This window comes from Odontesthes bonariensis, chromosome 18 (assembly GCF_027942865.1).
Source record: "Odontesthes bonariensis isolate fOdoBon6 chromosome 18, fOdoBon6.hap1, whole genome shotgun sequence".
In the NCBI taxonomy this organism is placed as follows: domain Eukaryota; kingdom Metazoa; phylum Chordata; class Actinopteri; order Atheriniformes; family Atherinopsidae; genus Odontesthes; species Odontesthes bonariensis.
The window spans coordinates 21,760,156-21,787,572 of NC_134523.1; the positions used below are offsets into that span (position 1 = coordinate 21,760,156).

The 27,417-nt window shown below is 39.9% G+C and overlaps 2 protein-coding genes and 1 long non-coding RNA gene across 5 annotated transcripts in view; 2 read left to right on the forward strand and 1 right to left on the reverse strand.

Moving 5' to 3' along the window:
• The window catches only part of LOC142367288 (protein MTSS 1-like), a 61,022-nt gene extending 48,317 nt beyond the window's left edge, over positions 1 to 12,705 (forward strand). The window contains exons 8-15 of one of the 3 annotated variants that reach the window (XM_075449283.1): positions 2,754 to 2,911; positions 3,150 to 3,257; positions 4,842 to 4,939; positions 5,452 to 5,674; positions 7,164 to 7,418; positions 7,987 to 8,142; positions 8,267 to 8,423; positions 9,576 to 12,705. In XM_075449283.1, coding sequence (XP_075305398.1) covers positions 2,754 to 2,911; positions 3,150 to 3,257; positions 4,842 to 4,939; positions 5,452 to 5,674; positions 7,164 to 7,418; positions 7,987 to 8,142; positions 8,267 to 8,423; positions 9,576 to 10,204 — 1,784 coding nt within the window. In that variant the 3' untranslated portion in view covers positions 10,205 to 12,705. The remainder of the gene's footprint in view (positions 1 to 2,753; positions 2,912 to 3,149; positions 3,258 to 4,841; positions 4,940 to 5,451; positions 5,675 to 7,163; positions 7,419 to 7,986; positions 8,143 to 8,266; positions 8,424 to 9,575) is intronic. The other 2 variants (XM_075449284.1, XM_075449285.1) reach the window with 2 other exon arrangements.
• A 4,062-nt stretch (positions 12,706 to 16,767) lies between these two features.
• tmem65 (transmembrane protein 65) overlaps positions 16,768 to 27,417 on the reverse strand; it is a 31,529-nt gene continuing 20,879 nt past the window's right edge. Inside the window, exons 2-7 of the mRNA XM_075448973.1 lie at positions 25,195 to 25,239; positions 23,711 to 23,778; positions 23,568 to 23,622; positions 20,118 to 20,160; positions 18,218 to 18,323; positions 16,768 to 17,912 (exon numbers count right to left, since the gene is read on the reverse strand). Of these exons, the coding sequence (XP_075305088.1) occupies positions 17,790 to 17,912; positions 18,218 to 18,323; positions 20,118 to 20,160; positions 23,568 to 23,622; positions 23,711 to 23,778; positions 25,195 to 25,239 (440 nt within the window). The 3' untranslated portion in view covers positions 16,768 to 17,789. The remainder of the gene's footprint in view (positions 17,913 to 18,217; positions 18,324 to 20,117; positions 20,161 to 23,567; positions 23,623 to 23,710; positions 23,779 to 25,194; positions 25,240 to 27,417) is intronic.
• The window catches only part of LOC142367073 (uncharacterized), a 30,267-nt gene continuing 23,438 nt past the window's right edge, over positions 20,589 to 27,417 (forward strand). Inside the window, exon 1 of the long non-coding RNA XR_012767005.1 lies at positions 20,589 to 20,927. This is a non-coding gene — a long non-coding RNA (uncharacterized LOC142367073). The remainder of the gene's footprint in view (positions 20,928 to 27,417) is intronic.

The following is a 27,417-nucleotide window of genomic DNA, read 5'->3' on the forward strand; positions in this document are numbered from 1 at the left end:
AAAGAAAAAGAGGAAACCAATGGGTCAAAGTTAATATCATGGATAAAGATCCAGGCAAGAACTTCTTTGTGTTTAAGAGTGAAAAAGTGAAGTGAAAACTGTTGATACAAAGTAAGAAAGACACTAAAGAGGGTATAAACCAGCAGGTTATTCTTTATGTGACTTTACCGATCGACACTGCAAGAGAATCTCTAGTCCTCCTGCATTGATGCCACCTTAAGTGAGTTAAATTCTGGCTTGTGTTTTGCCTTACAATGAATGTGATTATAGATTGTAAAAAGAGACCAGACGGAGGTGAAGAGAGAAGAAAAATGGAAAGAATACAAACATAAAGGGAAAGAGACACAAACAAAACATAAAAACAATCCCTTACTCCAGGCATCGTATTGCTTGAATTCTGTGGGAAACCGGGAATGGCATTCCCTTTCTCATGAAGCCAGTCTTCGTCTCTTTATCACTGAAGCGTCTGCCTGGAAAAGTTCAGTTAGAGAGACTGAGCTCTCTCCCATCTATCAGCCTGACCACAGAAGCCAGCTCTGGGTCTCACTGGAGAAATGAGGAACTTTAATTGCATGTTTATGTCTTCCCTCAACTGTAGAAGATGGGATTGCTAAACAATCGCCTTATAGAGGAAAATCTGAACCCCATAGCACTTAAAGAGCAAAAAAGCAGCAATCGACAGATTATAATGAAATTAGTGGATTAAATGTGATGTGGTCACACATAACTGAATGCCACTTTGGGCTCTGGGAAATTGCAACGGACGTTTTTCACTCTGCCATGTCTTACTGCCAACAAACCCATGAAGAGTTTGAGCAATACATTTGGTCTGTATATTAATGCTTTCAGTCTTCCTTATTCTGTCTTTAGCTCCTCAAGTGTTTGAAAAATAATGTAAAATGACAAATTTGTTTGTCCAATGTGGCCAAACTTCCTAAGAAAGGTGTTTGGGCTAAAGATGAAGGATAGACTGGGGCTCAGAGTAGAGTCGCTGCTCCTCTCCATCGAAAGGAGCCAGTTTAGGTTTTTCAGACTTCCCCACTTCGGAGGTCGCCTTGGGGCAGACCGAGGATATGTTGGAGATATCTATGAATCAAGGCTATAAAAGCACCACAAAATGGAATCTTTCTTCATTGTCTGCTCAAAGCCAAAGCCGACTGAACTACTGAGAGTGTCCTCAGCTAAAGAAACGTAACCGGTGGATCGATTTCAGTCATTGCACGGCTGTTACAGATCAACCCTACGTTATTACCTCATATCAGGATTCTTTGTGCTTTAGGGAAAAAAAACAGTAGAGATATTATGACCTGTGACTGGTCAATTTGCAGTTTAATGACACACATATGTCAAAGTTACTTCCTCTGCAAATCATCCACTTACAACATCCCCTACTCTTCTTATCAGTCCACATTATGTCAAGTCTCAGACTTTGAGAACGATCAAAGCGGGATTAAAAAGCAAATCCAGGGAACACCAGCAGTGTGTCAGCAGGTGAATCATAGGCTGAAAAGTAAATCAAAACATGTACATAAACTGAACATATGACTTTCATTAACCCTCTGAAGTTAATTAAAAAAACAACAAAAAAAAAAAACAGATAATCAAGGCCTGTAACACTCAGACTGTCAGCCTAAATAATTTCTTTAGAGAATTCATTGCAGAAAGTATGGACCAAAAATACATTTTTTAAAAAGAAAGTGTCCCAAAAACCTGATTTTTAGAAACCAATCTGGGTTGCCTGGATGCAATAAGTCGGAGTCCTCTTATGAAATGTCCATGTTTCACAATAGTGGTGATGTAATTCAAGATGTGGTTTCTCTGCAAGCAAATATAATGAAGATTATTAATAACTATCTAATATGTGTTTTAATCAGACACCAGCAGTTGTTTATTTCCCAGTAGAACGGCTTGACTAATTGCTGCCTCTGAACTTGGTTAATTCTTTCATGTGGTTTGATGGTTTGTGGGGGACTAACTATTGTTTTGAGGCGATCTAGTGTTTGCAGTCTCAGAACAGACTGCTCTCTGTCTAACTCCAGTTCTGTTTGGTGAGACTGAATCTTACAGCTTGCTCATAATCTGGCTGTGGTTTGCCTGAAGCTGTCTGCCTCCCCTTAATTTCCCCTCGGTGTTTCTCACACTCACCATCTCGACTTTCTACATCTGAATTATGATTAACTCAATTCAATTGTCTTAATACCACAAACATTCATCTGAATGCCGCTTCAGTTTTGCTTCTTAAATGAGCACTTTGATGGAATTACTTTGGAGACTTTAGATTTTTATTCCATTCCTCTTTTTGTGCATATCTGGAACTTTTTTTAAATGCAGCTTTTCATGGTATTTTCTGCAGTATGCCCATAGATGAGTATTTAATTAATTTATTATTAATGAAGAAACGAACTATTTTTGAGGCGTTATCTTTGGAAATGTGTGTGAATCTTATGGGTGAAGTGGATTTAACTTCAATTCTTCAGTGTTTCAAGCAAAAATTTAAAATATTCTCAAATCCAAGACTTGCATAATGATGTTTTTGTAAGATCTTTTTTTTTTTTTGTGTGTGTCATCTTGGACTCCTTTGATACTGATAATAATCCACAATGTTGAATCATTTTACAAAACAAGCAATCGGCATGTTAATTATGTAAATAACTTGGTTGCAGCCTGGTTCTGAGCATGTTTACCAGCCTTAGCACAGCAGTGTGAATCTTTCAGTTTTCTGTCATCATAACTGCGTGCGTTTCTGTGTTCAGGACGTGGAGACCTGCAGCCTCAGCTGGACAGCGCTATGCAGGATGTCAGCGATAAGTACCTGCTGCTGGAGGAGACGGAGAAGCAGGCCGTCAGGAGGGCGCTGGTGGAGGAGAGGAGTCGCTTCTGCTGCTTCGTGTCCATGCTGCGGCCTGTTGTGGTCAGTGACACATTGAGACTGCTTATGTATCCAAACCACTGGGCAGAAAAAGGAAAAAAAATTAAAAAAATTGATAAGAGGTTTCAGTAGTGTTGTCAAGTATTAGAAAAAAACAACAACTATTTTTGAATATAAGAATGAAAGCATGTTTCTACTGCTGCTCAGCTCCTGAACCTCCTCCGAGAGACATCATAGTGGAGTAAATTTTGGAGTTCGCTGATGTTTGTTTGTGTGTCAGGATGAGGAGATGTCCATGCTGGGAGAGATCACTCACCTCCAGACTCTGACAGATGACCTGAAGACACTGACCATGGACCCACACAAGCTGCCTGCTTCCAGTGAGCAGGTACAGCTGTCTGACACCAGCGTTCACCATCGCACAATTTCCTCTGATAAGAGCATTTTTCAGTGATTCCTAGAGGTTTTTAAACTACTAGGCCAACCTGTGTGATTTCCTGTTGGTACAAAAAGGATTTTTTTTTTTTTTTTGTATTCTACAGAGAAAGCTCTGATAGTTATTCTTTCAGTCAAATGGTAAATCAGTACTTTGGTCTTTGGCAGACTTCCTGCTAAATTTTTAGGCATCTTTTATGCGCCCTCGCTCTTTTTCCTGGACTTGTTGCATCCAAACTGCTTCTTTCCATTTTAATATGCTCTGCTATAATACATTTTCAGTGCAGTTCAGATTATTCTGACTGGCGTTAATAAGTTGTCTCTGAAGAGTGAGTGAAACACTGAATTATAATATATTAACTTTGATGAAATTTCAACCTTCTACGCAAACATATGACAGATTTTCAGTCAGTTTATCTATTGGCAGGAAATGATAGAATTAATTAGATCATTTTCTGGTTTTAGCTTCTCATTTGTGAAGATTTGCTGCATTTTTAGGTGAGATGTTTCGGTGAACAAAATGTCTGAGCGCTGGACTGCTCGTCGCAGAATGAATCCAACTGGAATGTCACATTTTGGCTCTGGGAAATTGTTCATTGACTGAGAAATTTGAATATTTGCGTATTACTAGCAGCCAAAACCTGCTTAACAGAGCTGTAGGCCAAGTAGCAGATGGCCATCTTCCTCTTGTTCTGACACACTTTCTGCCTGCTGAGGATAAATCAGTTTTCTGATCCTGTATGTTGATTTAGGTAGAACTCATCCGGTGTTTTATAAGCCCACCGATGGTTAATACTATTAAAGCAGATCCCCATACATGCAACCATTTTCTATAGCATCACACTTTATTGTTCAATGTTTTTATAGTTAAATCTGAAACCAGTAGGTCATCACACATGGAACATTTTGTTTAGCACATTTAAGTTGAAGTAATGTAAGGCAGTGATTGTATTCAGGATCTTTACAAACTGGCTTTAGATTTATACATTTTATTTTCTGAAATCCCTTTTTTCTCCAGCAAGAATTTTCCTTTCTAAGCTGTTTTCATTTTAGTAAAGCCTGCTCAAGATGTCTTGCATATAATTCAGATAGTGACTTTCAAGATTATATACTTGTTTTTTTTTCCATATGTAGGTAGGTATAATAGGTATGATCCCAGCAGGTTTTCATCAGTTTGAGTGTGAACTGCTTTTATATTTTCCTCTGAATTATTACAAAACTATTTCTAACTCAATGAATCCCTCAGAAAACCTGACTTCATCCGTCTCATCGCTACGTCAATCTACAGGTTTCCAGGAGGCATCCTGATAAAATGTCAGCACTGTCTTAGCCCCCGTGAGGGAAAATAGTCTTTCATAATGACAGCTTAGATAGGAACGTAGACAAACAGGCAGATGAAGAGCAGGCTGAGCCGTATTGCATCCTAAAACCTGCTGGATTCACAGTTTGAGTTGGTAAATTAAACTCTTGCCTGTTAACGGAAGTCTTGTCAAACGAGCATTTACCTTGAGACTGTTTTATGTTTATTTCTCTCCAGGTAATTGTAGACCTGAAGGGCTCAGAGTGCACCTGGTCCTACCAAACTCCACCCTCGTCACCGAGCACCACAGTGTCCAGGAAGTCCAGCATGTGCAGGTTTGTTACTGTGGCTGAGACTAGGGAGCCCCATTACTTTTTGGTCGTGTGGGTCCATTTTGCATTTTCTTTTCTGGGCCGCAGCAAACTGCCCATTAGTTGCAGAAACCAACTAAAAAAAAATTTTAATTACACTTTCTGCTGCCCCCATGTGGTGCAAACGTGAAACTGCACATTTTATTCACTTCCTCGTGTGTGACCCATTAGTTTATTAGAAAGACGAAGGCATTCCAGGCATTATTGATGCACTCTGAAAAATCATTACATTATCTGTTCCAAGGATTATGTTTCCTGTTAGATTAATGTTAATAGGAAAGGGAAGAGCTTTAGATCTTTACTGCATTTTTACTTTAGGTCCTTGTAGTCTCAATGTCGTTTGGAAAGCTCATTGTGGCTCTCTGTAGATCTCCTTTGGTTACAACATGGTGGCCACTTTTATATTAAACCTAAATCAGTTCCTGAATACACTGAGGTGTCATCATCATTCATCGTGCTCTCCCTCTGTTCCACAGTAGTCTGAACAGCGTGAACAGCAGCGACTCTCGCTCCAGCGGCTCACACTGCCACTCACCCACCTCCCATTTCCGTTACCGGGCCTCCTCCTCTTCCTCTTCGGTGCTGCCCCAGCAGACGCCTGCCCGTCTGTCTTCAGTGTCCTCCCATGATTCCGGCTTCATCTCACAGGACGCCTTCCAGTCCAAATCCCCCTCACCAATGCCTCCAGAGAGCTTGCAGGTAACAGTAGTTGGATACATTTACTTAGTGCCCACCAGAACAGAAAAATATGTCCATACCCTCATTTGCCTTCTTTTCAAACATGCCTATTGTCTGACAGTATGAAGTCTATCGATGGTCCCGGGTTGCCTCCTAGCAATCAACCAATGATGCTACAGCTCTGTGTGTTTTGCTGAGTCACTGCAGCTGCAGTGAAACAATGTTTCCTAAGCTGTGCTTCATGGGCAAAGTGTGGACAGAAGGGAGAAGAAAAATATGCTACTCTAAATAAAAAAAAAGAAAGAAAGCATCAATAACATATTAGGAATTAAAGACAGACTAAAAAACATATCCACTGCATTTACAAAGAGTCTTTGTTGGTGACTTCTTTGATTTGATCAATCGTCTGGTTGATCAAATCAAACGGGTTGGTGGTGGGTTGGATCTTCCTCTGGTTTCAGTAGGACTAAAACACCCAAACATCATGAGGAATCTGGCCGTAAACGTATGTGAGATGCATGTGCAGGGGAGATTTAGTAGCTCTGTTTGGAAAGCTGCAAGCTTCCCTTTAACTTTGCCTCCCCGTGAATACAGTCTGAGTTTTAGCAGCAGTTTTGGGATGTTTTCCACCATTGCTACGACATTTTATATGATAACATGATGTAGTTAAGTTAACAACATGTGACTTCCATTAATGATAAGACAACTATGTTTGTTTTTCAAAAAGCTTCCTTTAAATCTGAACAATGAGCTTCATCCCATCATGACGTACTTTTTATGGCCGTGAAATGGGACTGTTTGAGCAATACATTTCTGAATTAAAAGAAACGTTTGTGATCTCGTTTTGTCTGTTCATCACTTTCAGCTTTGCACTCCACTGAACCTTCCTCTTTTCCATTTAACATTTCTCTGTCCTGTTCCCCCTCTGATTTACGATTCATTTGTGTACTTACTACTTCCCGTGTTGCTTTTGTTGCTAACATTTGTCGTGCTTCCTCAGCTTTTCTTGTGCTTTTTTTCTGTGTGCGTGCTCTGCTGCGGCGGTGTGTCTCTTCTTTGTCGTCTCAGTCCGTCAATGAGGAGGCCTCCTCATCTTCCTCACCCTCACACGCTGAGCCCAGCTATGGGGAGCAACAGGTGAACAAATACATGTGAAAACACGCAGGCCTTAGGTTTGCGTACCAGTCGGACCATTGTCACAAACGCTGATCTGTTTTTGTTTTGAGGAGCTTTCAATCGTGCCTATTTTACTGTCAGACTAATGTTGAGTGACCTTTAAGAAAATGGACATTGTCGTGATGAAAATGAGCAGATTTTATGGTTGAACTTTCCAATCGCAGAACAAATCCACGTTTGTTCAGCTGCTGCAGATGCTGATACAAAAGAGATGATGCCTCTTTGTTCTGCATGCAGCACTTTTCCACCTGCGCCTTGTTTTCACATCAAGTCATAAATCATCATCTTTAATTTTTCACTTGTTTCTGTTTCTCCTTCGCCCACTCACCCTCAGTTATCAAACGGCTTTGACCATCATGCTGCCCTCTGTCTGCACGGAGTGGTACTGCAGACCCAGGACACCCACCTCCACCCCTCATACTTCACCTACTCCTCTTCCTCCACCACCATCTCTCCCATCTCCTCGCCCTCCTATTCGTCAGTTTGTCCAACATGGCCGTGGTCTCAGTCAGGCCAACCAGAAGAGTTCCCACCTTTAAGCCCTTCCGGGCTTGGAATGATCCCATCATCCAGAGTCCCAACCTGGAAGGTTTGATCCGCATTTCTCCCTGTCGTCTTCCCCTTTGCCTTCAGTTTGTCCCAGTTTCATCTTTGCTTCTTTCTATTGATTTTTATGTCTTCTCAACTTATTGTTGCAGCACTCTCTTTACTTCTTTGGCTGCAGTTCAGATTAGAGCTGCAACCTTTTTCAAAGTTCACGTTTTGAAAGATGTGTGCCGTCTTTGACTCCTTTATTATGAACTCACAAGCCAAACAACAGAAATGGAATCAAATCCTAATTTAGTACAGTTCATTATCATGGAGGCTATCCGTGATAGAGGCGTTCTCTCTGCATCAAGAAACCAAAAATATTACTAATAAAATTTGAATTCTTTGATTTGACAACACCATTATTTATCCCCCTCCAAGATAGGGTCTTAGTTTTAATTAAAAAAAGAAATGCCTTTATTTTCTTAGCTTTCTCTTCACCCATAGATTTGGTATCAAATCATTTAGTCTATAAAATATCTGAACCGACAATTCCAATCAGATGCTGCAAAACACAAACTGCCCAAAATGTGGTCAAGAGTTGTTTTGGATTGTGTCTTCTTCTGTAGGACTGGGCCAAACCGGGCCCGTATGACCAGCCCATGGTCAACACTCTGAGAAGGAGTAAGGACAGGAGAGAGACGACAGATCCCAGCAGCCATCAGGGCGCTGATGTCGCCACACTAGGGGAGGAGCCTCACAGGGTCAAAGGAACATCCCCAAAGGTATGAAATAGTAAAATTATTATTTATTTTTATTTATTTTTGGACACGATGACCACTTAAAATCCAGACAAGTCGAAATAACAAACCAATATTTACCTGCCTGTGCCTGTGGTGATACCGAAAGGTGGACAAGGAAGCCCACGAGGAGCTGGCCCGAGCGCTGGCCCGAGGCCTCCAGCTGGACATCCACGGCTCCAGCAGGGACTCGCTGCAGGGCTCCAGCGGCTACAGCAGTCAGACCAACACACCCTGCTGCTCCGAGGACACCATCCCCTCACAAGGTACGCAGATGCACACTAACAGATTTTCAACTTCACTATCACAAAATTTATCGCACAACTTGACGGTTTGAAAAACTAATTTGTGAACTAAATCACGGAAATGCATCTGCTGAGTAACACCGACACATTTGGCAACAAAGGATGTGTTGCTGTTGCAAGGCAACTACCCACTTGTCACTTTTCACACAGCATTTGCTTTGGTAATTACGGCTGGTGAATTCAAGCAGTCAAACCAAGTAAGAATATCAAAATCGACCTGAGGCAACTTTAAGATATCAGGCAATCGCATACAAAGCCAACAAAAGTGAGTGGAAAAACTTCAAACTTACTCTCAACAAAGTTAACCCTGACCCCTCTAGATACATATCACTGTAGTGATAGCTAATGTTTATTTCTCTGTTTATTCTATACTGTAGATTTGTTTATAGCTGATGTTTATTCTCTATTTCTATTCTATTTGCTTGTTTTTCCTTTAATTGTACGCTGCTGCAACACAATATTTTCCCAAATTGGGATGAATAAAGTACTTATCTATCATCTATCTATCTATCGATGCCTGTAAAACAGCAGAAAATGATTCACTAGAATGCTTCAGCGTAAAAATACAGAGAGCATTGTGGGCCATTAACACTCACCAGTGGCATTAAAAATGTAAGCAGACAAGAATGCAGGCTCTGTAGGGCTGTTAGGAAGACATAGTTTTTTCCTTTTAATGCAAACAATACTGAGTGATGTCAGAACAAGGAGATCACATGCGTGGCATAACTTCAGGAGGACGTAATCACATGAAAAGGTGATCTTAGAGGGGACATTATTATACTTGAGAGTACATGGGAGCATATGGGTGCCACTACACTCAATAACTCAGAGAAAAAAAAAAGCCAACTACCCTCTTTCAATGTTTCGGGTCCTCGAAGTCTAAAAATATGCATTTCTGTGAGCCAGATTTACAGGAAACAGTTGTCACAGATCCCAGTAATTCTAAAGCATTGTTGTTCAGATCATGGTGCATTCACTGTTCGCCAGAATTGTTCAGAAATTCTCATCAGCGAACAATAGGCCACGTGAGAATGAAACATCAGTTTGATTTGGAGTTAATCATGAAAACACTGTGTTGTAACTCACCTTTTCTTTTTTTTTTGTTCACCATAGTGTCAGACTGTGACTACTACTCTGTGGGTGCAGATCAGGAGGGGGAGCAGCAGCACCAGTCAACAGATTTTGATAAGTCGTCCACCATCCCAAGGAACAGTGACATCAGTCAGTCGTACCGGCGCATGTTCCAGTCGAAACGCCCCGCTTCCACTGCTGGACTGCCTTCCAACCCATCAGCCATCGTCACCCCAGGTATTGCTACTATTCGACGAACTCCATCCTCCAAACCCAACTTAAGGCGACCCTCTGGGGGCCTCAGCCTGGGCCCAATTCCCATCAAGCCCCCCATGATCCCAGTCAAGACCCCAACTGTGCCTGAACATCCTGGTTTCCCACCACGGACCCCACTTAGCCCCCCAACCACCCCGCTGTCGCCTGGCAGCAGCGGGCCGCTGTCACAGAAGTCCATCGGCTGGGAGACCCCGCATCCAGATGAGGGGTCCGACCCTCCTACCCCACCACCCCAGCCAAGCAGTCGGATGTCCGAGTGGGAGCGCCGACCTCTCCCAGAGCTCCTGGAGGAGACGGAATATAGCGAGGTGGAGGACTTTCTTGTGGCTATCCGACGAGGCGTCAAGCTCAAGAAGACGACAACCAATGACCGATCAGCACCAGCTATTCACTGAGACTACCCGGGTTGGTTCGACTTGATCACTTTTGTGTCCATAACTGAATATTCTATAGAAAGGACACAAAATGGTTACTGCTAAGTAAACGCAGATAGAACTACACCCTGAAATGAGTGCCAAAATAGGTGGAAGTTGCCCAGGGACTAATCCAGGATCAGTTTTGAAAGGACTCTGTACCCTCTCTGTTTGGCCAAAGAGTGATTATTATTTAATTCTAGAGTTTTGATTTTGGAGCAAACGAGCGTAGCTTCTGCCATCACAGCCCATACGTACATCATTTGAAAATCTGAACTAAGATAAAAGGCCTATTGCAGGCAAAAGAGCTTTGTTTTTAAAAATCTAAAGGTTTTGTTACTGCCCACACGAAAAAAAATAATAATAATAATACAGACCAGGAATGTATATGACAACAATGTGACTTTTACCATTAAGAACTCATTTGAAAGTAAACTGGGAACCTTGTACAAGTTAAAAATGACAACAGAAAACACTGATCCCTGAGAGCTTCCTTTGGGCAACTTCAGTCTGTAAAGGAAAGGATAGTCCAGTCGACCGCAAGTCTGGTGGAAAAGAAGGCTTAAATGGAATTGAAAGAAGTAATGATAGATAAAATGATGAGATTATGATGAGCTGGAAGGAGTGATTGAGTATTTTCAAAAAGATCAAATCATTATTTGTATGTACATATTTAGATTTTGTTGTTTTGTAAGTTTTGTTTGTCATACGCTCGCTTTACATCCCTGTAGTCTCCCATTTTCACTTAAGCTGATGTGCTGGATATGACATTTTTTCTTTATGTAATAACAAATACGGTGTTTTCAGGAAGAAATGCGCTATTAAACAAACTGAAGAAGTATTTGTATATGTAGGGTAGCATATCGAAGCGTGTAATCATTAACTAAGGGTTTTTGTTGTTACAGTTATTAACGGTAGATTGACCTGCATGTTTTGACAGTTTGCCCCGGTATGAATAACCATTTAGCCTTTTTAAATGAAAGCCAGAAGCGAATAGAGCCTGTAATATCAGAGCTGTGGATCAGGACTGATCTCAGCTGTACAATGGCCACCATTCTGTAAACTGCAAACTTAAGGATATTGTTTGGATATTTAATTATCATTTGATTATTGTATTATTTTAACATTTATTTCCTGTGAAGCACTTTTAAAGTTTCAAACAAATAATAAAAAACAAAATGCAAAAAAAAAAAAAAACTAAGTAAAAACTTAATCATTACGTGCAATTATTAGTAATTATTCAAAACTTTCAACCTAAAATAGCAACTGCACAGTATGTGTTAGCATACAATCCAAATCCACGGCACTAATAGAGGCTGTTACCACCGTGTCCGTGTTACTACTCATCTGTAGTAATTGAGTAATGTGGATTAGTGTATCGGTCTGTTGTAGAGAAGCTGATTTAGCCGACACTGATGTAAACAGTTGTGGACATTATTATAGTGAAGCTACCACCGAGTCAGAGCTTAGTGTTGGGACAGTGTGCTGCAGTAACCAGAGCTTTAAAACATGATATATGTAAACACCTGAGGAACATCATTCAGTTACAAAAAGAATGTGTCAGGGCAGTTTGGAGAGGCAACCGATCTTCCCAGCATAAACCTGAATGGTGCCCTTATTAGCTCACCATCTGAATTTTCAATAAATAGATCCAACAGTTAAACCACTTTTTTTATGATTAATAGCCGTCTCTGAGAAATTCCCTCAAAGGCCATTTGACACCAGGCTTTTAGTGAGTTACAATCCGAGTCTGACCCGGTCGATTATAGATTGTTCGGTGCATGAAAAATCCCGACTGACCAGAAAGAGCAATACACCTGAAAAACTGAATGATAAGTGAAGTACACAAGTTTCCACAAAAATGTGTAGTTTTTTTGTTTGTTTTTAGAAGAAGTACAAGTTTTAAAAAGAAAAAGGTACATATCTGGTTTCTTTAGTTCAGCTGTCCATTAAACAGACACATCTTCGGGCTAACGCATTGGAGATCCGTCTCTCATTAGCTACAAATGCCAAGTCTTACTTCCCATTTAAAATATAATGCTACACGTACACAGACATTTCCTTTTGCTCACGCAACTCTATCCAATATAGTTGGCCCCCTCATAAGACAACATGTTTTGGCTATTGTGGGCAAAAGAGGAGGAAGACCGAACATCTAAAAATGTACAAGAAAATCAATTTTATGCAAAAGAAAATGCATTTGAGAGTAAAAACCTGCAGACATTACCTGAGATAATTCACATGTTTCCAAAGGTGACGAAAGTTGTTTTGAATCATAGGCGACTCTGGGATTAAATCACGTATTTTCCTCTTACTAAATCTTGTTGCAAAGTGTAATTTAATCAGGTCTATAACGGTTGATACCATCTTTCAAGGTGAATAGATGCTGTTCCCTGACAAAATTTTGTAAATATGTAAGGTTTTGTGTTTCTTTTTGAGTCTTGCAAATTGACTTATTAAATTTTTTTGAGTTTCAAATGAAAGGGTTTATTTCCTTTTTCTATAAACACGAGATGCTGCGTTCACAGCGCTCAGTGTGTATGTTCGACCCGTCACATGACACAACAACCTGCTGGGTGAAGATATTTTTCAGTTGTGCATCTCCAGCACTTCATTATCGACCTAAAACAAGTTAATATTTATTAGTGTCCTAATTATGTGTGACCGAGCCAATCAGTTGGTTAATAAAAATATATATTTTTTTATCTGATTTTTTTCTGTTTGCTTAAGAAAATAGCGGTGACGTCGTCGAACTGAATTCCTGGTACGTTTGTGAAATGCTTTGTTAGTGAAATGTCACGTCAATGCATTGATGCTTTACAGCTGCTGTCCCTTTGTGCGAATCCTGCCCATGTGTCTTCTACACGGATCTCCTTTACCACAAAACAAACGAGGCTGATCAATCTGCGACCCAGCTCGGCTGAAACGCACGATTAGAACAACACGAGCGGATCCTGCTGCATTTTAACAGATTATATTTAGTGCAAGAAATATGTAAAACTGTAGCTTTATCAGCTTCTTACTTCCAACATGTTGAACAGCCTGATGAGTTAATTCGGGTTTGTATTAGCGACCAATGTTGCATTTTCACAGGTCAAATTATTTATTCACACAGATGTTTCATATTTTATGCGACTACAGTTCGACACCCTGAAGCCTGTTTTTATTCAGATTCATTTTCCACTGCAGACTTACAGACGCACTTGGAGCTGATGCGAAACTAAGCGTATGAAGCTGAATCTTGTGATGACTGTTACTGTGTTATGTGAATGAGGCCAGCACACTGAGAATTAGACAAGTGATGCATCTATTTCTAATGAAAATCTGCTCAGTTATTTTCATCTTTTTTTAATGTAGCTGGTTTAGAAGAATAACAGTAATTTCAGACGTTCATGTTGGATAAAAAAAAAATAATAATAAATCACTTGTCCTGTGCTCTGTGTTTTGAGGCCATTTCTGTCAATGAGCTGTGAAAAACAGCAGCTGTTAATGTCTTCTTACCCTTTAACATTTGACCTTTAATTTGAGACAAGTTGCCAATTTTTATTATTTTTACAGTGTATGCTAAATAATTATCCAAGTCTAATTTTTGTATTGTATTCTTACTTCAGGTGCTCCTCTACGGTGGTTTCACGTGTCCATTTCCCAGATAAATGCTACCAATTTGTCTGACACTCTTGTTGCAGCCACTTTCTCTCAACATAAATATCAGATATGGAGAAACGATCACTGAAGATGTTTGGTTATTTATCCATTTCTTCTTTTTTTTTAACCTTTTGTTCCTTGCACTGGGTGTAAAATGGGAAATTTAACTTTGGAAATAACATAAATTTGACTATTTAGATTATTATACTGCAGTTTTGGATAGCCATACACTTAAAAAAAAAGGGATATTTCGGTATCAAGAAACTACAGGAAAACAAAAACAGGCCAAGATATCATCATCTGGACCTGTTAAACTTTATGGGATGTTATAACACTCATTTGGTATCGATGATGACAGTTAAAACCGATACCCGGACGAACAGTTTGTTCCTCACAGGAGAGCTGTGGCAAACCACAAAACTAGCCATTTCTCATCTCCTGCAGACAGATGTTAAAACAGAAGTGTTGGGGGATATTTGAGATTTACTGTCTTGAAGTTTGTCAATTAAGAAGGCTGCCTTAAACTGAAACTAACCTATTTTAGGGACGTCTTGTTTTAAACGACAAACTTCTGGTAACGCTACAGAAGCTTTGAATGCGAGAAAATTGCAATTTAATCGTAATATAACCTTGCTTTGAGTAAATTTCCTGTGTTGTTGTTTATTTATTCATATGGTATTCTAAATAATCCTTACAATACTTTAAAATCAGAGTTTTAATGAACTGAGAAGTGTCTGACTGCTTATGGTAATTAAAACTGTGGCAAAGGGTTGGGACATTGTCACATTTTCCATCAGTGTCTTCCTTCTCCTTTAATTACAAACGGAAATTTTATTCAGCCTGGGTTCCCACAAGATTATTCTTTACCCCGAGTGAGGAAAAACAAAACGCAGACCTTAAAGAACCCAATTTAAAATGATCCTCTATAAGATTTTAAAATGCAAGAAAGCTTGACCACGTGTTTAAAAAAAGGAAACAACTCAAGCTAACAGTAACCGTTTTAAAAAAAACATCTTAATCAGGACTATGAAAGTACTGTTAAAGCTAATCGCTGCTAATCCTGATTGATGGATGCAGATGCTGAATATAACATGTTTTTTCCCAGTCAGCTCCTTTCACTTTAAAGCAGGTTAAACTTCAAAGACAAAAACCCTCATGTGAAAGAACTATAACCAAAATTATTTGTCATTTTAAAAAGCGGAGCTGAAAATGTGAGAGACCTTAAAGGTGCGTTTCACAGTGAATGTGACCGTTTTACTACGCAGGATCTGACCTTAGTGGAACGTCGAGGACGTTCTTTGTCGGTAGTCACTGCCTTTGCTCCGGAGCACCTCAGAAATGAACAAGATACTGAAGCACAGCATCATCTGTGAAGCCACACGTAAACACTCTCATATTTATTATCTTCTTGACTTGCACAGAATTTTGCAAAATGCATACACGCCGTATATATAGACGGTACAGGATTTAAAGTACAAAGATGTATCAGTGCAAAGCAGCTGCTATTCCACACTGTCCACAAGGTGGCAGCACAACATGGCATGCCATCAATTTGCTGAGTAAAAGGAAGACAAACCATTGTTCACACGCTTCAAAACATTTACATTTTTTTTTCTTTAGAGAACAAAATCAGGCAAATATCATTATTAGTAGAGAGAACACAGCCCATCATGACAACCTCCATCCTCTCAGACAAAAAAAAAACGAAACTATGCAACAAACTCCTGCTGATAGAAGCCCTGATTCAGACACTAAAGTGAATTTGTGAGAAGAAAGCATGTTTTTAAGTAGATCTAAAAAGCAGCTCCAGGTGTGCTGAGAGACGGATGGAAAAGAGGGATGAAGAAGGACACAAAAGAAGGGAGGGAATGAGATGACGTCTGTGCTGTTGCTTTATGGTATAAACTGTTGGACTGGATCCTCTAAAAATGGTAAATTTCAACCAACTGGCGCTTGTCTGACGGATCTAAAACTAAATTACACAGATGGCACGATCAAAGTCAAGAGTATGTGTGAGAAAAGGTAGTTAAAAGAAATGGGAAACAAAAAAAAAAAAAAAAGGAAAAAGAATCTTGAAAATTTGCCAAAACTGAAAAAAAAAAAGCAACTTCAGTTTCCAAATAGTGTTTGCTGCCATTGAACGCCTCCTTCCTCAATGTAGCCATACAAAACATCTAAAGATCATTAAACATCTAATAAAAAACACAATGAGGATAAAAACTGAGATAATACAACACCAACAGTTCTTCATGCAAAACACACATTATTCCTCGAGGTAGCAGACGACACTGTTCCAGTTTCATTTACATCGTTTGGTGGAAACTTGAAGATGCACAAGACTGCTCATACTTATCTGCAGTGACTTTACACTCCGTCACTGCATTAAAGACAAACCTGTTATGTACCCATGAATAAATAGTTAGAGCCTAAATCCTTCAAACGTATAAAGTCTCTGCAAAAGAAGAAGAAAAAAAAAAGTGCTTCTCTTTTATCATCGAGTTAAAAAGAAAAGGTACGACAGTCCAGCCGTCTGAGGAACAGATGAAATAGTGCTCCTACTGCTCGCTGTCATTCAGTATCTACTGATGGCGTTTCTGCAGTCATGATGGGAAATGACCACCAGTTTGGTAAAGTAGTGAAACTGACTGTAGGAGTCTTAGATCTCCTTTTGTTGGGTAACAAACAAAAAAAAAAAAAAAAGAAACCCGACAGCTGAAAGAGGAAGTATCAGTGACTGGTGAGCACTTCCCACCCCAGAAGCTGCTGAGGGGGCGTTCACGTGACACATTTGTGCTTTCTTTTAAGGTTACAACTTGTGGTAAGTGAAGATGAGCTAAATACATTTGCATGTGCTAATCATGCATGATTAATTTCTCTGCAGGGTCTCTGCCAGGATCCATCCATTTTCTACACCCGCTTATTCCAATTTAGGGTCGCGGGGGGGGGGGCTGTCCTGATCACAAGTCTCTGCCAAGATCAAACACTTTAAATCAGTGTACCCCACTGCATGACTTACTAGGATCATTTTATGTTAAGAAACGTCAGACTCTAAAAACGAGCTCTGAGGAAGGCGATCGGCGGCCATATTGTCAACTTATTAAATAAAGTCTACGCTGCACGCTCATGACTGCGCTCCTGCCGAATGGTGGAAATATTTTTGCCTTTTGCTCTCAACAGATATTGTCACATGTAGATGAGCATGTCTTCCTACAGTTTTGAGCGCTTTCGCTCCGCAGCGCACTGAAAACTGAACATCTGCAACCTAAAAATCTGTTTACACTTACAGGATGACAACTATGTGGACTCCATGCCAATCCCAGGAGTTTATATAGGAATTAATGTGGGGAGTCGTGCGGGAATTCTCAGGGTACTTAGCTGCTTGGCTAACCCCCTGTTCATCACACTGGTAGTGTTGCAATTTAAGGGTCATTTAAGGCACGCCTTTTCCAAGAAACAAGTAAAAACCAACATTTCTGTCATTGACACATTGTCAGTCCCCTGGCTTAATGGCTCCTCTATGCAACATATCCAAATGTCATAAAATAGCATTTAAATCCAACAACCAGAAGGAAACACGCCTCCTTACTGGGAAACAAGTCATTTAAAAATGTTTTTAAAGCGATCGCCTCGAGGGAATCTGGGGATTGTAATTGCTTTAGTCTTGCTGTAAGTATCAATCTATCACAAAGGGGCCCAACTGCAAAATTAAATCAATAGAAATCCATCATCTTCAAAGGAGCAAACATTAATACCACCGTCTGTGGCTTCAAACTGCCTTAAAATGTTTAGAGAAAAGCAGTGAACGCCCTCTGAGCAGGATGACAGAGAAACATCCAGCAGTAAATACATGTGTAATGCTGACATCAGCAGTTTGCGGTTGTTGTGTTGAGGTGTGACACCGCTGTGCTGATGTAGTGGCTTGTTAGGAGGAGTTTGTGGTGTCGCTGCAGGGTTGTGCTTCTTTGTCTGTCTCATCATCATCGCTCAGGAAAAACAGCGGGAACATCCCCAAAATGCAGCCGATAGACACGCCGATGGCTTTACCCTGCAGGAGGGGAAGGAGAAGTAAGCGTTTGATTAAAATCCCCTCAATTCTATTCTCACAAACAACAAACTGAAACCTAATCACATTCATTTAAGGGTTTAAAGAAGAGAAACTAACTGAGACGTGTTCTGAAGCGAGATGCATAATTCAGAACAAATGAGTTTTTAATGCAGTAAATGCAGACATTTGTTGCTTCTGAAGCAATTATCTCTCGACACCTTTGATAGAACATTATGCTTTTTTACTCATAAGAATGAATCCGACTCAGATTCATCCGACTTTCTATGCCTATTGAAAAATCTCACCATGTGAGAGCTGAACTTTGTCTGCCACATGTCGACTTGTTTGGGCGTCAAATCTGGACCCTGCATTCCCAGTCTGGAAGCCAGAGCCTCCACATAACCTGCGAGACTGCGCGCGCACACACACACACACACACACACACACACACACACACACACACACACACACACACACACACACACACACACGTGGACGTTCATAGACAATATTCATTTCTCACAATCACATTTGAGAATTTTTTCAGTTAAAAAAAACAAAACATGAAAAACAAAACTAAGAATGTGTTTAAGACCCCCCCTCAAATTAAGATCTAACCTGGTCTCAGAAACACCAAATTGATAAACTTTTGTAGGTAAACGTATGAAACAAATCACACCAACATGATGACTGAGAACGAAAGTTTTCTAACATTAGTAACAGGTTATAAACCGCTTTCTAAAATAAATAAATAAATAAAGGAAAAGAAAAGAAAACCAAAAACATGCTGCAGAAGCAGAGTTGAGGAGCTGAAGAGCCTAAGCTAATCTGCAGATCAGGCAAAGGTGTAAAGTTATAGTCAAGCCACGACGGGGATGAGGGAGTCTTTCTTTTGTGTAAACAAAGACAAATTAAATAATATCACACGTGTATGTCATTCAGATGAACAGAGATGAGTTTTTAAGGCTATAAAACATAGTCAGTCTATCAACAGCTCTGCAAAAAGCGCACAGGTTGCAGATAATACTGTGAATTATAAAAATGAGTCACAGACATTAAGTTTCATTTTCAAAACTTTGGGGGGGAAACTTTGGTTTGCAGCTAATGCTTGTCTGACACATTTCTAATATTTCATTCAGAGCAATGCTCTCACCAGGAAAGATATTGTCGTCCTTAAAGGGATAGTTCGCCTCTTTTGACATGAAGCTGTATGACATCCCATATTAGCAACATCATTTATGAACATTTTCTTACCCCCCGCTGCGTCCTGTGAGCCGAGTTCCAGCCTCGTTTTGGCGTTGATAAAGGTAGTCCGGCTAATTGGATGGGGGTTAAAAAAATAAAGCGTCTTGCTTCTTAAAACAATATGCGTTCAAAAGAGTAATACATTTGCATCACAAAATCGTTGTCCTCACATCGCTTGGTGCTAATTTCTCTTGTAAGCAGGGGAGTGCTCGGTCTGCACTTCGGTCTGCACGGTCTACACAGCCCGCAGTGATACGAAGGTAGAGAGAAAATAGTGCCAAACGATTGTGAGGTCTGACTTTTTCTGGATGAACGATTTTGTGAGGCAAATGTATTACTCTTTTGAACGCATATTGTTTTGAGAAGTAAAACGTTTTTTTTTAAGCCCCAGCCAACTAGCCGGACTACCTTCATCAACGCCAAAACGAGGCTGGAACTCGGCTCACAGGACTCAGCAGGGGGTTGGTCAAATTTAATAAATGATATTGCTAAAATAGGATGCCAAACAGCTTCATGTCAAAAGAGGCGAACTATCCCTTTAAATAAAATGTTTATCACACGTTCAGCTAAAAATCATTTATCAACAGCGGCTTAACGCTGAGAGTTTAAAGCCAGTGAAACATCCACCGACACATTTTCATTCCCTAATCCAAACCTAATCCTTTTAGGAAAAAACAAAAATATGACACAGTTTTTAATTATGAAGAACAGGCTGTTGCTTTCAGAAACAAACACAGAAACAAGGAAGAAATAAGGAAATAAGCAACACGTAGCACAGCAAAGAGAAAGCAGTAATGTAGTGTGCTGAACCAAAAAACATGACTGAGAAAAAACTCTGCCCATTAACATAGAAATGCAACAAGTCAGAGCTCTTCTAACCTGCACAGGAATTCATTAAACCCGACAGAAGCAGCTCAGAATAAACCTGAGCCCTCAGAGAACGTTTGAAAGGCTGCTTACCCAAGACCTGCCAGATCTGAAACCAGGTTCCCCCACGCGGCAGCTGCAGAAACAAAAAGAGAAAATCACTTGGATTTCTGCTGTTCCCTGATGAGAAAAGAAAAAACCCTTAGGAGGTGCAGAGGAACGAAATGCATCGCACTTAAGGGATTTTGCAGCATTTCGACACCGACCTGGTAAATGATCCACGGCTCCTTTTAATATCCAGTACAGGGGCGTTTCTAGACTAAATGTGTGGTATGTTTTCTTGTGAAATGTTGATGTCTTTAACAGCTGAGGCATTAAATTAATCTGTTCAGTTTAATTCTTTATCATTTTAAGGAGTTTTCAGAAGTTTTGAGGTTCCCTCTCTCTGGAAACTAAAGATTGTAGACTTGCACATTCCTGGTGAATGGAAAAAACTTGCAAGTCTGACCTGGCAAAGATTCGATTCATATGATTCACCAGCTGTTTCCAGTCTGAGTCGGCAAACCAACTCATATGAGTGACTGGCAGTCTAGATATTATATAATGTCCCAGATTAAATAAGAGATGAAAGTAAAGCCTCTCGCTTTTCTTCTCCTGATCTTAACAACAGCTGCTTTTCCAGCTTGAGCTGACATTTCTTTATTGCAGCTTTTTAAAGAAAAAACATAACTCCTCAGCATTATCCAGGACCAGCTGGACCGAGCACGTCTTTGCTTACTCGGTGTGAGAGAATGGATGGATCGATGGAGGATTTTAGATGGATAAATGGACGCTGTATCCTTCTTCAGACGGACATTTTGCAGGAAAACTGAAACTCACCAACATACTGTCCAACTAGGATAAGTGAGTACATCTAAAATTCTTCGGTGCCAAGTTGCCCACATACACCTCTGTGTATTCAAAGCGATGACAAGCAGAAGAACAGATCAAAGTATCAGATGGGAGAGAAAAGGTGTGAACGTCTTAGAGATCAAAGAGAAACCGTCAGCTTCTTTCTCCTCTGAAGCTAACTCAGCTTTTTTAACAAAGGGTGGCTGATAATACAGTAGAATATGTATTTGCTGATTAAAACAGCGAAGGTGTTTGTTTTGCCTTAGAGAATCACTGGAGGCACACAAAGCAGCCATGCTTGAAGTTAAATTCACCTGCAGATTGCTGCAGAAGTTAAAACTGGACACGGAAGAGTAACTTATTGATGGCGATGAGGATGCGAGACAGCGATGCAGTCTCACCTAATTTCACCAGAACAGCGGGCGCAGGGGTGAATAAACAGGAGTGAGCCATAAAGTAAAAACCTTAAAAAGTCCCTGTCAAAATAAGAATAGAAATGGTAAAAAAAAAGTCAACTGGATGAACAGTGATGGAACAAAAAAACTGTGCCTGGATAGATGAAGGCATCATAGTGGAGCTATCGATTTGAAGCCCGCCTTCAGCCTCTGATTTGCACCTTGCAGCGGAAATCAGAGCCAAGTAACCATGGAAACAGAATAATCTAGCAGTGAAGAGAGGGAGAAGGGAAGCTCCAGTGCCTTTATGTTTTCACAGTGTAATAAAGAGCCAAAGTGAGAGCCTGAACAGGAGCCATAATGACAGTCGTCTGAGCTGCAATAACTGCAACAAGATTTGGTGGAAAAGAGAAGGAAAAAAATACAGCTGGTGGCACCACGTGAGCTAAAGGAGTAATAAAAAAACGTCCGAGGTGATTACTGACGTGTTATTGCTTTCTGACAGGACGTGTACTGCTGAACTTCCAGCCTAAATAAGCGCAGCAGCATCTGTAAGGATTTCCGTGCTCACAGATTCCTGATTCTGGAAAACGTTTGGTTTTAAATAACAGATGCACGACAGCCACATTTAAAATCTAGATGGAAATTTGGGGAGATTTGGTCAACCTGTTTTTAAAGGACTCTGACGCCATGGCGACGCAACTTATCACGTCAGTACTGACACTGCAATGAGCACAGGTGGAATAAATACGTCACAGGCTGTTATGGGAGGAAAATTAAGTAAAACCAAACCCATTTCACTGATAAAGCACATTCAAAACAACAGGGTTGAATAAAAGTCAATGTTTCTTTTACAGGCTGATTCAAAGGAAGAATTCAAATGGTTATTTTCCTTTAAAAAAAAAAAAAAAAAAAAAAAAAAAAACAACAACAACTAATCACACAAATTAAAAAAACAATAATAATAATTGAGTTTGCTGTTAATAAGTGAGAGAAAAGAAAAGAAGTGGTTAGAGAAAGATTCGCACCACCTGTTGCATGAGTAGCTGACCGACATGAGGTCAAATTCAGTTTCAACTTGTTGCCTTTACCAAAGTGTACAGAAAGAACAAGTCAACTTTTTACCTGTGAAATGTTCACATGTGTGATATTAACACAACACACACATTTTCTAAGACACCAACACCACAATTACAGGGCGAAAGTAACCACTGCAACCTATAATCAAATGCAAATTTCTTTTAAAGGCTTTTAAATAGAAGATTTAAAGGGCAGATAGCACGTTACAGATTATTATGCATGCATGTACTAAGAAGTGGGGCTAATCCTCTAATAAGCTATCCTTAAAAACCTCAGCAGAGGAGGTGAGGGAAGGAAACCAAAACCCATTCAAAATCAACCATTCAGAAGAGCAGTCACCTACTCATTAATTAATTATACATAACAGGGAAATTAATACAGGCAACTGTATTACTCCTATTTGTACACAGACACGTTTCTATAAGGCTTTTAGACCAAATGTAGACATTTTTAAATCCAGGTTAAAAACATTTCTTTTCTCATGTGTCTATGCATGAAATCTGCACGATATCTTTTAATTTATCTGGACTGTTGCTTGTTTTTAAATTCATTTAAATTATTTTATTTGTTTCCCTTTATATTCTTTTATGTATTTTTAATGCTTCTTCCACTCCCTGCTGCAATGCTTTTATTTTTTGTAAAGCACTTTGAATTGTTTTGTACATGAAATGTGCTATACAAATAAATTTGATTTGATTTTGATTTAGACAGCATCTGCTCTCTGTTACAGACTGAAAAACTGCAGAACATGAAAGGATGCAAGGTCTCTTTCCCTAAAAGTAGAAGACTGGTCCCTCAGGGGCACTATGCTGACTCATACCCATGCCACCACTAACATAACCCTTACTAAACAAAGTAAGTGTCATCTTGATGAGGACCTCAAGCCTTCCCAAGGTAGCCTTTAATGGTAGACACTCAACCTCCTGCACAACTATGTTGTCATTGGTTCAACAGCAATGCCAGGGTGTGGAAGGATTGTTGTCCAAATCCTTTAATTTCCTTGTAAGGCTTTAATCCAGTCGGATTAGTACATGTTCTTCCTTCACTGACTCTACAGCCCTTAATCTGGACCGAATACAGGATGTTTAATGAGATAATACAAGCTATAAAGATAATAAAGGAATTTTAAATATTACAGCAATGTGACTCAACTCCAGGCTGCTTGATCTGTTCTTACCAGCCATGGTGGAGATCCCCAGAGTGAGTCCAATGGAGAGTTCGATCTGTGTTCCCTGGGAAACAGAGGACTCAGCGTTATCATATGAAGGTTTCTTTTGCTAATTCCTAAAAAAAAAATGGCATTCCAATAATTTAACTTACTGCTGCAATCATGATGGCATTGTCCAGAAAACCAAATCCAACGAAAGGGATGGCGTTATGGAATAAGACTGCAAAGCAAAGGGAGAGGGTGGTCAGGAAACAGTTGATACAAACAACAATCTGACAATATATCTAAGAAACTCCACTTAACAAGAACCTCTAAATAGCCAACGTCAACTTGTTATGTAATGAAAAAGTTTTTCTCCGTTTCCAGCAACAGAGTCGGTAGCTCCAGTTTAATATCCGACAGCAGGGAAAGAGGAGATTGCAAACACTCGTTCCCCTCGTGTTTAGCTGTTCCTTTAATGCATAATTTACATGAAGAAATAAGCATCTTAGAATAACTTGTGCTTAAAATAAAGTTTGCAAATGTCTTTCAAATGGCATTCCATTTCTTTGGTGTAATTTAGCTGCTCTGTAATATAAAATGCAGCTTTGTAGGAGATAATTATTTTTTCACACTTTTATGTTGAATCCCTAGAGCCTTACTGATGCAGAGTATGAACTATTTCACTACACCCAAAGATTTCGTTATATTACACATCAATATTTCCCCCTTTACCTCTGGTCAAATCTGTCATTTTCTATGGTGGATAATTACAGTTTGGGATCAGCTCTGTCCTTCGGGGCTCTGCTTAAAGCTGCAGTCTGCAGGATTTGTTGTTGTCATACGTAAAGTCCTAATTTTTGGCATTTTAAGAGTTTACATGATCTATCAGAACCCTTGAAGTTGAAAACGGTGACCTCCGTAGTCGCCAAATGCAAGAAATGCTTATTTTTTAACCGAAAAATAAAAAGTTATTCAACTTCCTGTCCCGCCCCATCAAAACACATGAGAACTCGTGCATGTCTACATGCACGCCAGATGCGCGTACACGACTCCTCATTCATCAACTCACCTGTCATTTGCGATCATGGAAGACAAAGTAAGTAGACTAGCCCGTAATGAAGTTCAATAGTCTAGATAAATAAGCGTGGGGACAAGCCTACCTTGTATCGCGCGAGCACAATCGGTGATTGACAGGCAGCAGAGCCCAGCTCATAACCTGATTGGTTACCTTTTACCGGTCCGGTCTGCAATTTTGTAAACAAACCTGCTGGCTTTGGAGGGACCTAGCGGGACATATAGGGGACCTAGATAACTCATTTTTTTTTGTATTGGGGTATTTAATGTACTACTTTCAGAATCCCCGGACAGTTCCAGGCATTATGCTTGAAAAAGAGTTGCAGACTGCAGCTTTAACGATATAGAGCCGAAATATCAGGATGTAACTCTAATTAAGTTACTGTCAACAAAGAAAAGGCTTTTTGCCAATGTTCCATATGAATTACCACCAAGAAAGTACACAGTATTTAAACCAGAACTGTGGACTTAACAGAAACACCAATTAATACATCTAAATTTGTGTTTTCCTTCCCAAAAATAGGTGATAATTATAAATATACTGTATATGAAAAGATTTGTGCTAGATTTCATCTCTCACCATATCTGATCTGGGCTGCGTTTGGCGGTGACGGCTGCAATGTCTCTGAGGAAAACAGAAAACACATCAAAAACACATCAGAAGTTTTCTCATTAGCTGCTAACGTTTCACTTCAAGCATCTACAACACAGGGGTTTGCTCACCCCAAACTCATTAGTCTCCTCTTTTGTTCAACACTTTGCACCCGGAGCAGACAGTAACTTCTAAGAGATCCACAGCAGAAAATTTGGCTTACAAATATGTGTATGTATGTGTGTGTGTGTGTGTGTGTGTGTGTGTATGTATATATATATATATATATATATATATATATATATCTTTTTTTAATTTCGATGTCTTCTCAACCACAATTAACAGCTCCAAAGTGTTAAGTAGGGATTTTTTTTTCGAAGGACAAAATGTGTTTCTGTACTTGGATCAATTATCAAACATTAGCACAAGAACAACAGAAGGACACAGAAAGGACAAAATAAAGTAAACTTGCTGTTTCACGTAAAGATCCAACCCTCAATACCAGCCTCACAAGTCCAGAGTAGTTTTTTTTTTTTTTTATATAAGCTGGAATACTAAAGAAAAAAAAGAAAAAGGTTGATCATCTTTTCAGACCTTCCTTCCAGAGATGCGAGCGAAGGAGGTGAAGTGAAGACACTCAGAGAGAAGGCGAGGCGACAGGCGGTAAACCGGATAACTTCGCTTTGGAGCAGTCGTTTTAAACTGATGTCAACTGAACATGAAGTGTGACACCGCCGCCTCATGCAGCCTTTGTTTTTTTTTTTGTGTTTTGTTAGTCTGACGCTGCACTTTTTAATCTCTGCCAGACGAAAATTAGCAGCACTCGTGACAATGTATACATTTACATTTCATTTCATTTACAGTGTGGAATAATGCGTCACATCCCGTTTACAGACACAGATGCTGAAAGCCCTTAAACTGTTAAGCCCTGCTTACAGCGCTTCTGGGCAAACCTCCTCTCTCATTAAGTTACATTTTAGCAACCGAAACAGCCTTCAAGATAAGATGAGCTTGAATTCTAGGGTCACGAGCAGAAAAATGAAGGAAATGGAAGGAGCCTCGGCAGCAACAGAGAGGCTTCAGAAACAATAATCTTCGTTAGTATTGGAACGATCATCTGCTTCTCCATGTTAAACACAGAGCAGCTACTGCTCCGTAACCTAAAAACTTCTTGAGAAACAAGCAAAACATTTCAGTTGTTCCTTAAATAGCTCAGACTTTCATTCTTATTTGAACTTTTTTTAAACCACATTGTTTTCATTTTACAAACCATATTTCATAATAAAAAGGGTTCCTTAGAGGGAATAGTGTGCCTGTACGCGTCTGATCAGCATGCACGATTGATTTCTGGAGGTTTGATTTGCTGAATGTCTGTCAGCTGGGATCAACTTTCTCTTACGTGACCTTGAGACTTTTGGCAGAGCTGCTACTGCGGATTTTTTTTTCTCCACTCATCCATCGATCTCACCCGTCACAAATTTAGGAAACCATTTTCATGTAAGATGAATAAAAGCACATTTATTGAACGAGTTATTTTAAATATCATATGGCAACTGTGGATGAAATGACAAGGTGAAAATAATAATCCGAACAGCTTCCCAGAGCTCTTACAGGGAGACTCACTCCGGCACCATCCCACAACTCCACTGCGCTGGCTGGCTCTCGTAGCGTCACTTTGGCCATAAAGGTGATTATTCTCTCACATAAAGCCTGGCTGCATGCTTAATTCTCCTCACCAGCAGCAGACACACACAGAAACTAGATGATAAACACAGATGAACATTTAACAGCCAGGGAGAAGGTGGGATTTCCCACAGGAGTTTGTAATGAATGAAACCAGCAAGTGGCCACAAGATGACTCTCTACAAAGCTCTAATACTGCTCAATCTCTATATCTACTTAGAGGCTGATATAATACAAGGTTTCCTAACCGAAAGAATCCAAAAAGAATGTTAGAGATTTAAAAACTTGTAGATTATTCTCTCTCCCCCCCCCTCTTAAATTTGTGATGTGAAATAAAAGCAGAATCTGACTTTGTCAGAGACTCAAAGCACTTCTGGAAGAGAAGATGGAGGAAAAACCATGGTTACGACCCACTGGTGTCAGACACCACCATAACTTTGATCTCGTATTTCTCCAACGACAGAAAGAGAGAACTCTTGGATTACCAGGCCAATAACATACTTTTATCAGAAACTATTCGAGGACTTT